This window comes from Rhinolophus hipposideros (assembly GCF_964194185.1).
Source record: "Rhinolophus hipposideros genome assembly, chromosome: 3".
NCBI lineage: Eukaryota > Metazoa > Chordata > Mammalia > Chiroptera > Rhinolophidae > Rhinolophus > Rhinolophus hipposideros.
In genome coordinates this window covers 63,000,142-63,018,447 of record NC_138049.1, presented here as the reverse complement: position 1 = coordinate 63,018,447, position 18,306 = coordinate 63,000,142, and the positions used below count along the sequence as shown (strand labels likewise).

Below are 18,306 nucleotides of genomic sequence, written 5' to 3'. Positions count from 1 at the left end.
ATTAGGAAAGGACTAGTCCTTTCACCTTAGATATCTTAGAGTATTACTCTCTCTCTGTGTGATCATCTGGTCTCGGGGAAGCTGGCTTCAGTGTGGTGAGGACACTCAGGCAGCTTCAGGAACCCACTTTGAAACCCAGCGTTAATATGAAGACTACTTTAAAGTGAAGACATTTGAGATTCAGCAGGTATAGAAAGAAACCTCAGAGCTTCCCTTCTATAACTAAGAGCAAAAACTTATGGGAATGAGGCTACCATAAATCCCTTTTTGGGGCAGCTTCACTCCCTGTAAGGAGATTAAAGGTGATACTATCTTAAATATTCTCTCTGGAAGAGTTACTATCATGAAGAAGAAAAAGACCGCTGCACCAGCATAAACAACCATTATCATAAACTTTCTTATCTCCCATTTGTTACCCTAAAAACTCATTTGTATTTCCTAATAAAAACCCATGTGTTCTTCCCATAAAAGCCTTTCCACTTCACTCCCTCTCCCCTGTTAAGTTAGGCTTGTATAAGCCCCTAACTGCCCATTAAGCAAGCCACTTGTTCTGTGCACTACCATATGCATAGGAATAAACTTTGTTTTTCCTTCTCTGTCTTTTGTCAGTTTAATTCTCAGGCCCCCAAACACTAAACCTCAATGGGCAGAAGAAAAGTTGTTCCTTCCAACACAGCCTATGGACAGGTCCACAAGGCAAGGAATGGAGGCCTGAGGCCAACAGCCAGTAAGGAGCTGAGGCTGCCATCAGCCACATTTCGAGCTTCTAAGTGGAGCCTTGAGATGACAGCAGTCCTGGCTGACGGCAACCTCATGAGACACTGGGCCAGAAGCACCCAACTAAATTGCTCCCCAAAACTATGACATAATAAATGTTTGTTGTTTTAAGCTGCTAAACTTGGGGGTAATTTTGAGGTAATTAGGTAGCAATAAATAACTAATACAACACAACAATGAAGACAATGAAGAAAAGGAGGGAAGAACACTGGCAGATGAACTATTTCAACAAATTTCCAGTCAACAGAAATCGATGGAAAGGTGCTGAGAAGCACTGCACAGAGGTGACAACATCAAAAGTGGAGCTGCCTCGTTTTGCAAAACCCCAAAGATCCAACACAGAAACTTCTACTATAACGGTATAAGTAATTCATTAGAAAGATAAAAAGAAAATGAGGAAACATCCTAGAAAGCTGAAAAGTGACAAGTAGAGGAAAAGTACAAGAAAAGAATTAGAGATGAAAAAGAATCCAGAATCTAAAAGGTATAAGAACCAGTAGTAGTAGTAGTTCTAGTAAAGGAAGGAGGAGGGGTGGTAGGAGGAAGGGGAGAAGAAAGGGAGAAGGGGGGAGGAGGAGAAGGAGGAGGAGGAGAAGGAGGAAGAGGAGACGAAGATGAGGACAAAGAAATAAAGAATCAAAAGATAAAATTTCCATGAATGGAAGAAGCCAGGTTTTCAGATTCAAAGAGATCACCCAACACAATGATCGGAAAGAGTAGGGAGGGAAACTCATATTAAGACATCCACTGGGGAATTTTAGGCCAAGAATAAAGTGAAAATTCTAAGTTTCCAATGGCAGACTACTTACAAGGAACTAGAATCAGAATAGCATTTGACCTTTTATCAATAGCAGAGAATTTACAGTTGCATTTGTATACACCAATAATAAACTATCAGAATTTACAGTTGCATTTGTATACACCAATAATAAACTATCAGAAGGAGAAATTAAGAAAACAGTTCCATTTACCATTGCTTCAAAAACCATAAAATTCTTAGGAATAAATTTAACCAAAGATGTAAAAGACCTGTAATCAGAAATTATAAGACACTGAAGAGAGAAATTAAAGAAGACACAAATAAATGGAAACACATACCATGCTCATGGATAGGAAGAATTAATATAGTTAAAATGCACATACTTCCTAAGGCAATATACAGATTCAACTCAATTCCTATCAAACTACCAAGGACATTTTTCACAGAAATTGAAAATATAATCCTAAAATTTATATGGAACCATAAAAGACCTCGAATAGTCACAGCAATCTTGAGAAATAAGAACAAAGTGGGAGGTATTACCATACCTGACATCAAATTATACTACAACGCTACAGTAATCAAAAAAACAGCATGGTACTGGCATAAAAACAGACACATAGATCAATGGAACAGAATAGAGAACCCAGAAATAAATCCATACCTATGTGGTCATTTAATCTACGACAATGGAAGCAAGAATTTACATTGTAGTAAAGACAGTCTATTCAATAAGTGGTGCTGGGAAACCTGGACAGACACATGCAAAAAAAATCAAGTTGGACCACCTCCTTACACCATAAACAATAATAAATTCAAAATGGATTAAAGACTTAAATATAAGATCGGAAACCATAAAACTCCTAGAAGAAAATATAGGAAGTAAATTTGCAGACATTACCCTTAGCAATTATTTTTTACTGATATTTCCCCTCGGGCAAGAGAAGTAAGAGAAAAAATAAACATATGAGACTACATCTAACTAAGCAGTTTCTTTCACAGCAAAGAAAATCATCAATTAAACAAAAAGGCATCCTACTGAATGGGAGAAGATATTTGTCAGTGATATATCTGACAAGGGGTTAATATCCAAAATTTATTTTAAAAACTCATTCAATGCAACATCAAAAAAACAAACGACCCAATTAAAAAATGGGCAGAGGAACATGAAGAGACACTTTTCTAAAGAGGACATACAGATGACAAACAGACATGAAAAAATGCTCAACCTCACTAACCATCAGAGAAATGCAAATAAAAACCACAATGAGATACCACCTCACACCAGTAAAAATGTCTATCATCAATAAATCAACAAACAACAAGTGCTGGCGAGGATGTAGAGAAAAGGGAACCCTCGTGCACTGTTGGTGGGATTGCAGATTGGTGCAGCCACTACGGAAATCAGTATGGAGGTACCTCAAAAAACTGGAAGTGGAACTGCCTTATGACCCAGCAATTCCACTCTTAGGTATCTATCCAGAGAAATCCAAAACACTAATTCGAAAAATTTATGCACTCCTATGTTTACTGCAGTGCTATTCACAACAGCCAAGATGTGGAAACAACCGAAATGCCCATCGGTAGACGACTGGATTAAGAAACTGTGGTACATTTATACAATGGAGTATTACTCGGCTATAAAGAAGAATGAAATCTTACCATTTGCAACGATATGGATGGACCTGGAGAACATTATGCTAAGTGAAATAAGTCAGTCGGAGAAAGACAAATACCATATGATGTCAGTTATATGTGGAACCTAAAGAATAGAATAAATGAACAAACTAATCCGAAACAGTCTCAGAAATATAGAGGAAAAATTGAGGGTTGCTAGATAAGAGGTGGATAGGAATGAGGGAGAAGGTGAGGAGATTAGAAAGCACTATCGGTAACCACAAGATTGCCACGGGGATACAAAAGACAGATTGAGGAATATAATCAATAATGTAAAGATTTTGTAGGGAGTCAGATGGGCACTTGTCTCATTAGGGAGACCACTTCAGGGACAGTGTAGATGCCTGACCACTGTGCTATACACCTGAGGCTGAAGCTGAATAATAATGAATGTTAACTATAATTTAATATATATATGGTTACAGGGTGTGGAGTACAGCATAGGGAACAGAGTCAATGGAACTGTAACAGCTATGTACGATGTCAAAGGGGTATTAGACTGGGGGAGGGGGTTATCATTTCGTGAAAGGTGTAAATATCTAACTATTATACTGTTTTGTACACTTGAAACTAATATATATACATATATATAATATCTAGAAAATAAAATCTAAGAGATTTTATCTATTAAAAAAATAATAAAGATTTTGGTGAGTTACATCCTCAGTGACCATACGAGGGCTCGCCTAAAGCTGATTAATAAACAGTTATATAAACATATTATTTAGAGATTGGAGGATAACCACAGAACAAGTAAAAAAATAGAAAGGGTTATATGTGATTGCCTTTAGGGATCAGGACTGATGGAGAGAAGGGAGGGAAGAGGAAGGATTCTAGTGCTCTCCATTATAAGCTTTCCAGTATTTTCTGATTTATTTAACCATAAACAAGTATTACTTTAATAAAGAAATAATTTTGTTTTAGTCATCTAATAGAAAATATTTAATGAAATGGAAAAATACTGAGGATATATTAAGTAAAAATAGATTACTAAACTATAAAAAGATACTAAAACAGTTTATGTAGAAAACATATTTCACCTAATTAGAAGGTACAATATAACAGGGACCACTGTAATTTCCAGCACCTAGAACGATACTTGGCACATAATACACACTAAAAATATTGTGACGTGAATACAGTTTCATTTAACTAAATAAAAGAATATACACAGACAGAGAGGAAGGTCTGAAAGCACACACACCAAAATGTTAGCAGTAACCATCTCTAACTGGTGATTACAGATGCTTTTCATTTTTGTCTTTTTACTTACCTTCATTGTCTAAACTTTCTACAATGAAAACAAATTACTTTTATAATGGGAAATATTTTTAAAGATACTATCATTTCTTTATTATTATAAGACCAGAATCGCAAGACAAAAAAATATATTTTTACTAAGATGTAAATTACAGATATTGTCATTGATCTTGACCTAATTAAGAGGATCTGAAAAAGTATTCAAGATAATGGAATACTGTAGAATTATTATTCATTGCATAAATCAGGTAATCAGTTCCAACACTAGTAAACAAATCTCATGAAATCTATCAGTTCTGTAGATAAAAAACCTCTCTTGGCCATTTTAATTAGTTACTTTTAGATTAAGTAGCTCTGTTCATAATGAGAATATAGAACGTCTTTATCAGACTTTAAAGTGTAAAATCAAATGATATTTTCATTTGTACTAATTACCATGAATGTTACAGGTTATGCTTTTTAGAACGTCATAGCCACACACAAATATGTAAAATACTGTATCATTTTAAGTGGTCTTCCACCAGGGAGAGTAATGCCATATCAATTGCTCCAACTGACCAATTTACCTTGCTCTGGAATAAAATTTAAATGCCACTTAAAAATGATTTGGGCAGCACTTACATATCAAAGGTGCAGAAAGACATGAAAAACATTTTGATTTTTATAAAACAACCAATCTTCATGAGAAGAAAGGATCAAAAGAAAAATTCCAAAGGTTTTGTTTTATTTTACATTAGTCCCGGACATGTCTGACTACTTTTAATTTTCTTTTGTATAAAGCAGGCATTCTTTAAAAAAAAAAAAAAAAAAAAATCAATTATAATTCTTTCAATTTTTCACTGATTCACAAAGTGGAACGGATTTGTTTTCTTTTTTTACCCAACCAAGTACTTGCCATTTCTATAATCACACATAATGGGCTAGAGCATGTGAGCAAATAACCAGTTCTTAAAGTATCATGAAATTGTGAAAAAATAAGTATGAAAATCCACTCATCCGACAGATAGCTCCATAGCTGAGACAGGAGGAGAGGCAAATGTTCTTTAGTGTGGTCAGCAGCACTATTTAATGCTAAATAAGGTAAAAAACCCATCTAGGACACCCCATACTATACTCCTAAAATCAAAACAAATACTCATATTCCATAAGGAGTATCAAGTAATGTTCCTCAGCAGTTCTTAGGTACTGCTTGCTCCTTATTTATTCTGCCTTGTACTATACATAGTTTTACTACTCCTCTTACTACAGCTGAAAGCTGATTCAGGGCAGAAATTGTATTTTATTTTCCTATAGTGTCTGTATCTTAATAGTTATCTGGTAAAGCAATACGTAAGTATTATTTCTGCCATGATACTGATTCTTCCATTAAATGAAAGGCGCAGTGCAATTCCAATCACCATCGCAAAGTATGTGAAGGAAAACTGATCAAGTTTCCTACAGTTTATAATAGAACAGTATACATCACATCCCTTTCACATGCAGGATCAAGCAGTGAGGGAAGAAGGCAGCAGGCAAGAAGACGGAGACATAATGTCTACAGGAACCAAACATCCAGATCTTAACTCTAATTATCCCAAGGAGTGTAAAAACAGTGCTCACAGCGAGAACTTCCAATCTCCCTGTATAATGTTTCATAAGGAAAACATTAGCAGAATAAGTATATTTATGACAAAAATTCACCTAAAAGAATAAAACAGTAAAAATAACAAAAGAAATATTGAAACAGAATAATGAAGACCTTATCTGGTAATATAGGAAAAATAAACACATTTACAATACAGCATATAAAGACCATAGGCTCTGGAGTTAAGCCACTATATTCAAATTCCATCCAGTCCTGTTGCTTACGTAACAGTGTGGGTTTGGAAAACCTACTTACCTTTGCATGCCTCAGTCTCCTAATTCATAAAATGGGGATAATAATAGTACCTATACCTCACAGAGTTGTGCACATTAAATGAAACACTGTACAAAGGACTCAATCTCTAAACAATGAGTCTAAACAATACTAAACAATGTCTAGTGTGCTTAAGTGCTCAACAAGTGCTACCTGTCAAAATATAATTATTGCTATCGCCAAAATACATAATGAACTGGTGCCACCACACTGGTGCTCAAACAAGAGCTTTTTAAAGGAGTAACAAAATTTCATTTTCCAATTGTCAACTTAGCTACATTATTATTTATACTAAATCAAACTACCCAAAATGGCCAAGGATGCAATGAAATGGGCTCTTTTAGGCAATGCTCTTTAGGCCTGATACCTACAACCTTTGCAAGGTATCCACAGACTTTAGAAGTTTCCATACTCTTTAAGTAATACTACTTTTATCACAACTTACACAAATATAGGTATAAAGAGGCCATTTCAGTTATTTATAACAACAAAACTGTAAATAGTCTAAATGTCTCAATAATAGAGAATAAACAATTTCATTGTGGCAGTAATTAAGTAATATTTTTAAAAGTATGTTCTAAAAATGGAAAATGCTTGTGTTAAAATCAAAATAATACAAAATAATCACATACAATTTAGTTCTACTATCTGCTAAGTCTACCACAATCTCTGGCATATGGTAGATGTTCAATAAATATTTGTTGACTGTATGAATAAACAGAGACAAATTCAGTCTTCTATATTATCTCCTCATATATTTGGGTCCTGTAGCCTAGCTCCATTTAAAAATATACAGAGGGTGCCAAAAAAAGTATGCACATTTTAAGAAAGGAAAAAACTGTATTAAAATTATAATACTCATTATATATCAATAACAAAAGATGAATACAAGTCATGTGCATGTATTTTTTTGGCACCCCTGGTATATATTACCAAAAAGGAATTTTTTTAATGTTTCAAAGTTCCAGATGTTTGCTACCCCTAGAATATGGGCAACTGAAAATTCTGACGTAGGCTGCATCTATGTTTGCAACAGAGGTTTTACCTGTATCTGTTTAGCTCTAATTGTTCCCTAGCCAGATTTGGTAACAGGTAACAAATTCTGTTGACTTTTAAGTACCATTTCAGAGACAGTATCTCTATTAATTAGTAGTAACTGTGATCCTTAGGATTTAAATAAAGAAATTGATATTTAAAAGACCTTTTTATCCTTTAAAATTTTGATTTTAAAATAGATGATCTTTGTCCTATACCTATTTTTCTTCTTTTATAGTAACTATACCACGTCCTAAGAGAATTGTGATTGGACCCTGGGAAACCAAATGTTGGTTCCCATATAAAAATGGTTTCCCAAGGAGTCTTCAGCTATAGTAACAATAACTAACATTTATTGAACACTGTACTAAGCATTTTATATGAATCTCCTTTAATCAATTAATGGACAATTCTCAGCCATATCCTTACTCAGTGGCTGGCTAAACTTCAGTCTTCTTTGTGTCACTGAATTTTAAACTGTTCCACAGGGCTCTAAGGGCAGTGGTTCCCAAACCTGGCTAGAAATCAAAATCAACTTGGGTGCTTTTCAAAAAGGCCAGGTTCTCCGAGCCAACCAAGGCCTACTGGATTTTGATCTGAATTTTTTTAATATATAAAAGCTTCCTATGGTAATATAATCATGATGATGACATAACCTAAATATCCAAAGTTGTTTGGGAATTGCTGCCCTAAAAAGTTCCATGGTGGCTTTAGAGACTACCCAGAATGTAAGCCCCACACACTCTCCCAAAATGTTCAACAAACAAAGCAGCACCACTTTTATCTATTTTATAGAGTGGAGCTCCAAGTAAGACTTGGGCTTGGGAGGAAAATGAGTTAGGCTACTTTCTTTTTTAACCAGTTTACCACCAGATATCATCAGCTACAACTTCAGACCACTAAACAGTATTTCCTATTGACCGCTAACCACTCTTTGAGATAGTCTCCTTTCTCCATTATAAACAACGAACGAAGGAACACGGCTTTATTGTGTCCCTCCCAGTGGCAAGAACACTGGCCTGGATCCCTCACAGTAGTTTTAATGAAACTAAAAAACAGGACTGGAGTCTTTAAATGATGCAATCTGGTCTACATTCTCTCTAAGGGTTTTTGGTTATCGCCAGAGGTTCCCGTAAGTGGAACTGAAAATACTAGAATACAGAACAAAGAAGCAAAGGCCAGAACAGAAGACCAGAGTTGTGCTGCTGACTTTGCTACTATCTACTTGTACAATTGAAGCAAGTATTTTATTTTTCTGGATTCTGGCCCCTCCCATGCTTCCACTAAAACTCTAAGTGTCCATAGAACAGTGTAGAAATTAAATATCCTTTCCAGGCATAACTTCATCGAGTAGTTTGAGTTTCTAAATACAGGTATGATGGTATGGCTATAAGTTAATATTTATTACCAAATAAGATAGGAGATAAATTCTTATTTAATGCTAATGTTCGGTCAAAGTTCTTCTGTTATATATTATAGGGAACTATTTGCTTTGCAATTAAAAGAAAAAATAGAGCTAAATGGAAGTTTTTATTTGCTCTGATCTCTTCCCGTAAGTGGAACTGAAAAACAACTACTAAGTGAACAAATCTAAATTGAAGTAGTATACACATTACTTAATTGATCATAATTTGACTTATTCATTCTGTCCCTGAGTAGCATAAAACAGAGTTTGGTTTTTGTAGTTCACTGAAAATTATTCCAGCGACATCTGAAACCTCTTTAATATTCCTGTCAGTAAGACTTTTCTAGTCTAGCAACTCATTACCTTAGCCACACTATTGCTATCTGAACATTCAGCTCCAGTCATTAGAATAAACATCTGCTACAAACATTATTGAGATACATATCAAGGGTTCCAAGTAAGCTAACTACCTGGGGTAATTACACCGTTCTGCATAAAAACCGTTAGAGCAGCAAATATATAATAGAAGCTGCCTGAACATATTATAAACTAAGTACTCTTATAAGAAAGGCATGAAACATGATTTTTATGAGAAAAAAAGGTTAATTTGCCTCTCGAATTTATATATTTAGTGAATTACTTAAATAAAAAAATACCTCCCAAGTACCAAGGGGTTAGCAATAACTTAAAATTAATGGGAAGAAAACTTATTGCAACTTTTATAATTAACTGAAGCAAACTTTAAAATGAAACGTCTTCATATTAAACTTATGTTTTCCTACCATAAGCTTACTTTTATACTTTCTTATGAAGGAAGAATATTTGAGATATAAAAATAGTCCTTTAAGGAGAATGTATTCCACCATAGGTTGGCAAACCTATGACCCAAAGGCCAAATCTGGCCTGCTACCTGTTTTTGTAAATAAAATTTTATTGGAACACAGTTATGCTCGTTTGTTGACGTAAGAGCAGCAGGGTACAGCTACTTCTGTGCTACAGTGGCAGAGATGAGTAGTTGAAATAGAGACGTGTGGCCCATAAAACCTAAAATAGTCATTATCTGGCCCTTACAGAAAACACTTGCTGAAACCTGGATTACACAAAAAACTTAAAGCTGGGGATTCTGATCCATTCAGCACCTGACACAGCCTTGGAGGTAAACAAGGTTTCAATATAATTTTTGAATGAATGAGAGAGAAGGGGGTCCCCTGACCAGAGTTCAGGAAGAATGAACCTGACTACAATTTCCTCCAAGAAGCATTATACAAATATGTCTCGCTTACTTAAATAGATGTGTTCTAAAAAGCTAACTATAAATTACATTTCCATAAATGCCTAAGACACCTTTTTTTTAATTCCTGAAATAATTTACCTGTATATTCAGTTTTTCTTAAAGTAGGGTATGCTTGTATATGTGTATGTGTGTTACATATATAATACCTATATACTAAGTCAGAAGATAAGTATATGCATGTGTAAATCAGTAGCTATCTTTTACTGAATGTCTACTAAATGCTAATTGCTTTAAATTAATTACTTCATTTAACACTTTCATAACAACTCTATGGGGGTAACAGATCATCCCTAACTTACATAAATCCACACAAAAGTTCTTTCTTAAGTCTGTCTAACTTTAAATACTGCCCTAGTGTATCATTTTCCTTAAAATATGCTTTTTTATTTTGCTAAACATTTTTGTTTAAAAATTAAATGTGACATAGAGTTGTACTTTTTTTAATCTCAAAATTTTCACAACCACAATAAGTGTTTCCATATATTTCATGCAAAGACATTAACAGCTTTTCACTCACTACTTCATTTCATAAGTATTTACTGAGAGCCTACCATGTGCCTGGCACTCCTTTCGGCCCTTGGGGACACACACAGTGGTTAAAAAGACAAAAGTCCCAGGCCTCAAGGAGCTTGCTTTCATTATGATTATCAATTCATTAGAAGGCTTTTGCTTGTCTGTTACAAATTATTCCCATAGCCTTACAGTTTTCCTAAGCCAAAGTCTGAGTTATCTTTTACTTCACTATTTACATTACAATAGTAGTTACAAAAAAATAATTTGGTTTTGAACCTCATGATTCAGAAACAGTTGAAATTAAATTTATATTTAATCTCTAGATAAAAAAAATAAATTGTGAGATTAATTCTAAAAATTTTACATAGTTCTAAATCTTCACCACTTTCCCATGGATGTTAAATTAATTTTGAATGAATGGATTTTGAGGACTGATCATTTCTTTTTATTGCATAACAAATTCTGCTAATAAACTAAGTACACAGAGGAATTCTATTATAAAAGTTCTAATTATCTTTTCTCAGTATAGTCTACAAAATCTATGGAACAGCAGTATTTCACAACTACAAAACAGTTCAATTCCAACTGTATCTGCAGTACCCTGGTATCCTTTCTGCTGGCGCTGCATTTATACCCAAGAGGCCCCTTTTGTGCATCTCCACTGTGACCAATACAAATGATCTTTCTGGACTCTTCTTGGAAATCTCCCATGGGTCAAGCTGTATGTCGTTTCCTAGATACATCACATTTTATTTATGCTGTTAGATTAAGTATTGTATTCTTTCATTTAATCACTTACTTTATTAATCCCTCCCGCAGTAATTTACTTATTCATTCTCTCATTTATTCAATTACTTATTGCATATCTTTGTTGCAAGCAATGAGTGCAATGCATTTGTGAAAAGAGAGAAGAGAAAAATAAACAGTAGCTATCTTTTACTGAGTACTTCATTCATGTATGCTAAGCAGTACACTAATTGCTTCAATTACTTCATTTAATAATTTTACAACTTTATAAAAGTAACAGATTTTCCCTATCTTATGTAAATGTTCTAGATATACAACAAAAGGGAAAGGTCGGCAATTCATTTATTCAAATAAATACTCAGAAGTTTCCCTTTGGTTTTAGTGGAGCATTGTTGTATAACAAATGAGATACTTCCATTATCAATCAAAAACATATTAGATCAAATTACTTAGCTAATCATTTAGGGGTCTGACAGTAATGAGACAGAGAAAGAGGAATACAACTGCAGCGGAGTAAAAATAAACAAAAGTAAGATGGCGGAATATGTGACAATTTTTGCAGACTTTATTATATTATTTTTCCCAAGGTTTGGCACGATCACAGCCTCCGATACTATAGAGAAGGCAATGTAGAAAGTGAAGAATATCCAGAATATGAAACTCATCAGATCAAAACCAGGCCTCACTCCCAAATCCCAAGGTCATTTTGGAGTATAAAGCCTAGAGATAGGCACCTTTATCACTCATTCTCCACTCAAAGAGGTAGGTAATAAAACCATCTGTTAAGAGATTGTTACATATCAATTAAAAATATATCTCAACAAAAACTCAACTTATGCTAATCCTTACAACCAATTTAACAGATTCTGAACTTATTATAATCCAAAAAATTAAATATAATTTCAACATTCTAAAATAAGCAATGAGGCCAATTTTCACTTATCCTTCAAAAATAAATATCTACAGGGAGGAGGGCATGAAGGGACAAATCATCCAAATCATCTATATCTGAATCTTTAACTGTGTCATCCTTATAGATTCATCCTTGTAGAATGAATACTCCTAGAAGCACCCAAGACAAACAAATTTTTCATTTTATCTATCTGTACTGTTTGAATTTTTTATCATACATTAATATTAATTTCTAAAGCTAGTTCATTTTACAGTAAATTCAAAGTAATGTAAACAAATGAACATATATGTGTAAATATATAAAAAATATTAAAAATATATATGGAAAACATACTTTGTTATTTAACTATTTGAATTCACTATACCAAGCATTAATATTGAAAACAATAACTGTTTTATAACCAAAAGAATATGGTCAATAGTTATGTTAGTAGTTATCTCTAGGTGATAAAATGACTACTTTTATTTTCTTCTTTTAATGTTGTATTCTGAACTTTAATGAACCTGTGTTACCTACAAAATCCCCCCAAAAACTAAAAAGTGCTAAACTGAAGAAAACCATTGTTTCCAACAAACGCAAATGAAAGAAAATATTTTGATATATTTCCAAATAATAAAAATGAAATGTGATAAATTACTAGAAAGCATATCATGTTGAAATATCATTATATTCACCTACTATTAAAATTAAGTGTATCTGCCCCACTTTATGTCTCCCCAGGGATCTTTTTTTTTTTAATTAAAGTTTATTGGGGTGATAATTCTTAGTAAAGTTACATAGGTTTCGGTGTACACACAATGTGATATACAGATAATGTGTTACAGAACTGTACTCCTGAAACCCATGTATCTTTTAAGATCACAAGTTAATGTAGATAAAGAAAGAATGATACGAAAGGTGTAACTGCCACTGTGACATTCAAAAATTTCTCTTAAATGCAACCTACACCATCTTCAAAATAACATCTAAAAACTAAAATATGAAATAGGATCTCAAAGAGATATCCACATTTCCATTTTGATTGCAGCATTATTCACAATAGCCAAGATATGGCAACAACCCAAGTCTCTGTCAACAGATGAACAGATAAAGAAGATGCAGTATGCAGCATACCCCCCTTATCCACAGGGGACACATTCCAACACCCCCAGTGGATGCCTGAAATCATTGATTGTACCAAACCCTATGTATGCTATGTTTTTACCTATACATACATACCTTTGTTAAAATTTAATTTATAAATTAGGCACAACAAGATATTAAGAACAATAACTAATAATAAAATAGAACAATTATAACAATGTACTGTAATAAAAGTTACATGAATGTGGTATCTCATGCAATATCTCTCTCCATCTCTCTCCCTCTTTCTCAGCCATGAGAAAGAAATCCTGCCATTTACTATAACACAAATGGACCTTAAGGGTATTACACTAAGTGATTTAAGTCAGAGGAAGATAAATACCATATGATAGTACTACACATGACATCTAAGAAAGCCAAACTTACAGAAACAGAGATCAGTATGGTGGGCACCAGGGACTGAGGGGAGTGGTGGAAATGGGAGGTGTTGGTCAAAGGGTACAAAATTCCAGTTACAAGACAACTAAGTTCTGGAGATCTACTGTACAGCATGGTGGTTATAGTTACTAACAGTATATTATATACTTTAAAGTTGCTAAGATAATAGATCTTAAATGTCCTGACCACAAAAAAGAAATGGTGATTATGTTAAGTGATGGATGTGTTAGCTAACGCTATGGCAGTAATGATTTTGCAATATATAAGTATAATATAGCAAATCAACACATACACAGTAAGTTACACAATGGCATATGTCAATTATATCTCAATAAATCTAAAAAAGAACTAAAATACATATGCACTCCTAATTATTCTAAAACATTTTATTATGAAAAGTTAATAAGACTCCTATATTAATATCTGTTAAAATAATTATTTCAACTATCAAAACATTTGATAAATAAGCATTTGCTAAATATATACAACAAAGCTATAAAAATATGGATTACAGAAGTTAAACATCATTGAGGAAGCATAAAATTTATACTAACAAATATTTTAAAACTTAGGAATACGAAATTTGAAGTTAAGCTTTATTGTAAGAATAAAGCAATCTTAAGAGTGTATCAAATCACAAAAAGAATTAGCAAGGATTAAAAGAAAAACTATTCAAAGAAGCAAAAAATAGACTGAATCAGGGAGACCTGGTAATTTTCAGATTATAAACTGACAGCACATCTGTTCAATTTAGAAGTGCCCAATAATCATTAAAGACAATGTGGTGGACAGCAGACATACCAAAAAGCACAATATTATCAAGAGAAATAACACTTTCAGACTTAAATTTGCTACAGATTTATGTCAAACTAACAGAACTCTGAAACCAAAACTTTAGCAGGAAGAGTACTGCACAGCTAAGAATACTAGCAAAATAAAAACTACACAATATTTGAAACATGCTTAGTTTCCGCTCAAGTCAGAAATTCACACTCTTTAGAGAGCAAACCTTCTCTAACAACAAAGCAATATTCTTCAAGCATTAAGGTTATTTGTGTAACTTTTTGAGACGTCTAACTTACCGGGTACCATCTGCTTTCCAGCTTACTTTATATGGCTTCTGCTCCAAAAGTTTAATATTTTGCTTGTCCATGGAAACAGGCTGTGCTCCAGGGAATCCAGACCTTAAAGATGAACATTTTACTATAGGAATATTTTACTAAGAGGAATATTTTACTATTATGGCTGGTATCCATATAAAGCAATACATGTCTGAAACCAATCTCACATGAGTCACACATTTATCACAATGTTCTCATCATGAGATTAATGTCAGTTGGAATAATATTAGCTTTCAGAAGAATGCTGACAAAGGTTATCATTTTTTTGACATTTTAGATCACAAGTTAATAAGATTCTAATTGCCACTACTAGACTATAACTATTGGGCTAATTTTTAAATATTAACATACATGATCTAATAGTAAATATGTTTACAAGTCTTTCAAATCAGAAAGAAGTTCAAATCTTGCCTTAATTATCTTACATTATTCTAGACCCCATGTTCCTCCATCATGACACCAACTTGGCGTTAACTACAGAGTTGGCAAGTGTCTCCTCAAAATATGCCCAAAAGTTACAAAAACAGGAGAAATGTAGATCAAGATTAAAGTACATTGACAAGGATTTAACACAACTAAAATCAGTATTACTTCATCATCATTTTCATCTTTTAGTTACAATTATTTCTAGCTGTATGTACCAGTCAAAAAGTGCTTTGTATTAGGAATTTTTAACAATTAACAGTCCTGTTTTATCATGTTCCATCTGTACTACAATTTTCTGCCACAGATAACAATGATCAACGGAAATGATCATAGACCAAGACTCGAGAGAATCTTCTCCCATGAAATGCCTGATAAACATTTTCAAGGCATCATGGGGGAACATATTTAAAACCAATTCTCCCAGGTTACTGACTACAGAAAAACAGAAAAATGTAGCACATTCAAGTTTCACCTCTTCTCCCTTAATACAATAAGGGCAACCCAAACGTTAATCAGCAACAGTAGAATCAAACACACAAAACAAATACTAGATAGTGACAACAGTAACTTTTTACTCCTTTAGGAAGACATGTGAGTCATCTAATTTTCGACTCAACTGTCTAGGTATTACACTGCCTGTTCTGAGAACAACCTAATAAACTCTTACATAACATCTTTTTATACACTCTATATAAATATACAAACTTCAAGGAGCAAATAAGCTATGTTAATGTCTGTATCAATATTAAGTGTTGCAGGAAAAGAATAAATTTTATTTAAAACATTAAAATGTTTCTCACCCTTCCCAGCCACAGAATTGATGACACTTCTGCTGTACTTCTGCTAACTTCGGTTGAGTCGTCACTTGAGTTACACCTTTAACAGTTATACCTTCCAAGAAAATAGCACCCTTAAAATAAAGAGAAAGGAAAAATATTTGATTAGAGTTCAAATCCATTTACAAAAACCAGACTGAGAGATAGATTCATTCATCATCACAAATCTTAGCAAATATATGAAACAGAAATGGTCTGCTCCAGGAAGCTCTATAAACTCCCCAGATGTACACTAGTTCTCTTTAATCCAGCAAATAATTTCAGCTCAGTGTCTATATAATATTGTCAAAGCATTTCATAGGCACTACTCAGAAATTATAGCGGTCATAATAACTTATCTTCCCATTTACTCAGAGCTAGGCAGAGTATCTGGCATTGTATGAACATTTTTCTAACCCTTCTAACAACTCTGAAAAGTAGACTCTATTATATTTATTTCACAAGTGAGTATATGAGACATACAGACCGCATGAAATTTATTCAAATGGCAATAACAAAATATGAACCAAGGTCTACAGTACATCAGTCACCAAATATCCTCGTGTGGGGAAGGGTAGAGGAATTGCATCACTTACAGAGTATGGATTTCAAGGGATAAACACCCACAATATATACCTTTCTAAATTGGATTAGAGGATAAAAATAGACAAAGTGGCTAAACTAGAGTCACTCGAGGTATCAACATAAAAATTAAATATTACTCATCATTGAACTTTTAACCTAAACTCTTTAATTCAGACCTACATAAAGTATCTTATTATATTTCGTAGCATATATTTTAAAAATCAGAGAAGTGAGACAGTTGGAAAATTTACATATCACATAAAGAACACTCCTGGAAAGTTTAAAAACTAAAAAAATAGTTTAGATTCATGCTACAATTACTTTCAGATCCATAAGAGGGCTGGCATTAGTCTCAAGAAAAATCCATAAAACAACTCTAGCTGTTAATGTAATTAGAGGATAAAAAAACATGGTCTACAAGCTGCAATGATCAACCTTCTAGCAAAGACACGGCAACTTGAGCCACTTGGGAAGAGAAAAAGAGAACACATATTTATTCCACATACATCCCTGTCAAATATAGAAGAGTCCTGCGTCGAATCCAGTCATCTAATTCAGATCCGAATTCTCATTCACATTATAGTTATCTAATATGCTATCTACTTTATTTTTCTTAAATAAGCATACTTCAGAGATTTCATGAGCCAAAGAATCAAAGAATATCATTGCTCTCTCTTACACCATTAACCCCTCTTTACCAGCCAATGGAATTTGTTTTAGAACCATTTCTACCATTAAATATAATAATGAATAAATGAATGAAAAAAAAAGAGAGAAAAGAAGGGAGGGAAGGAGGGAGGGAGGAAGGGAAGAAAAAAGGGAGGGAGGGAGGGAGGAAGGAAGGAAGGAAGGAAGGAAGGAAGGAAGGAAGGAAGGAAGGAAGAAAGGAAGGAAGGAAGGAAGGAAAAGAAAGCATTTTTAAAGGAAAGCTAAACCAGGTGGATAAGATTTTTGCCATATGCAGTTACTGAGATATTCAGCTATTCAGATAGCTTCAATATTCTTATAAAAGTATTCATATATCTAGTTACGCTAATTAAAGAGAGAAAATATTAAGAGTTCAAAATTCAGCATCTTTATTCTGAAGGTACTAGTTTTACATGAATAAAGTATTTAGCTTCATTTATAAACATGTATTACCTAAGCAAAGCTATGAAATCAATGATAATTTCTGAAAAGCAAAGGCCAAATTAGCACAAATTAACCCTAAAAACACAAACATTTCTTTTTCTAACAGATAATGAAAAGGACTAAAACAGTAGAAATATAATCAACATTCAACCAAGCACTTTCCCACAATATTACTACAGAAATATTTTAATAAGTCTATGCAGTTGAACAAGCTAAATATTTTTTAATTTAACAGAACAAATAAATATTGAACCTCAGTACAGATTTAACAACCATTGAGTTTGTTTATAAAAGGTAATTCCAACCATTTGTATATGTGTCATCCATTTATTTTTTCCTTCCTTAATCTTTCCTACAAGGTAATTTCTTTTTCACTTTTTTATCTTTCCCTATTTTCTTCTGTAATAACTACTATTAAGTAAAAATAAA

General features: G+C 33.4%; 1 protein-coding gene across 2 annotated transcripts in view; it reads right to left on the bottom strand.

Annotated features, from left to right (window-relative positions):
* Positions 1-18,306, bottom strand: part of RNGTT (RNA guanylyltransferase and 5'-phosphatase) — a 240,922-nt gene that overhangs the window by 190,929 nt on the left and 31,687 nt on the right. For both annotated transcript variants that reach the window (XM_081033244.1, XM_081033243.1), the window contains exons 7-8: positions 16,147-16,256; positions 14,882-14,983 (exon numbers count right to left, since the gene is read on the bottom strand). In XM_081033244.1, coding sequence (XP_080889370.1) covers positions 14,882-14,983; positions 16,147-16,256 — 212 coding nt within the window. The remainder of the gene's footprint in view (positions 1-14,881; positions 14,984-16,146; positions 16,257-18,306) is intronic.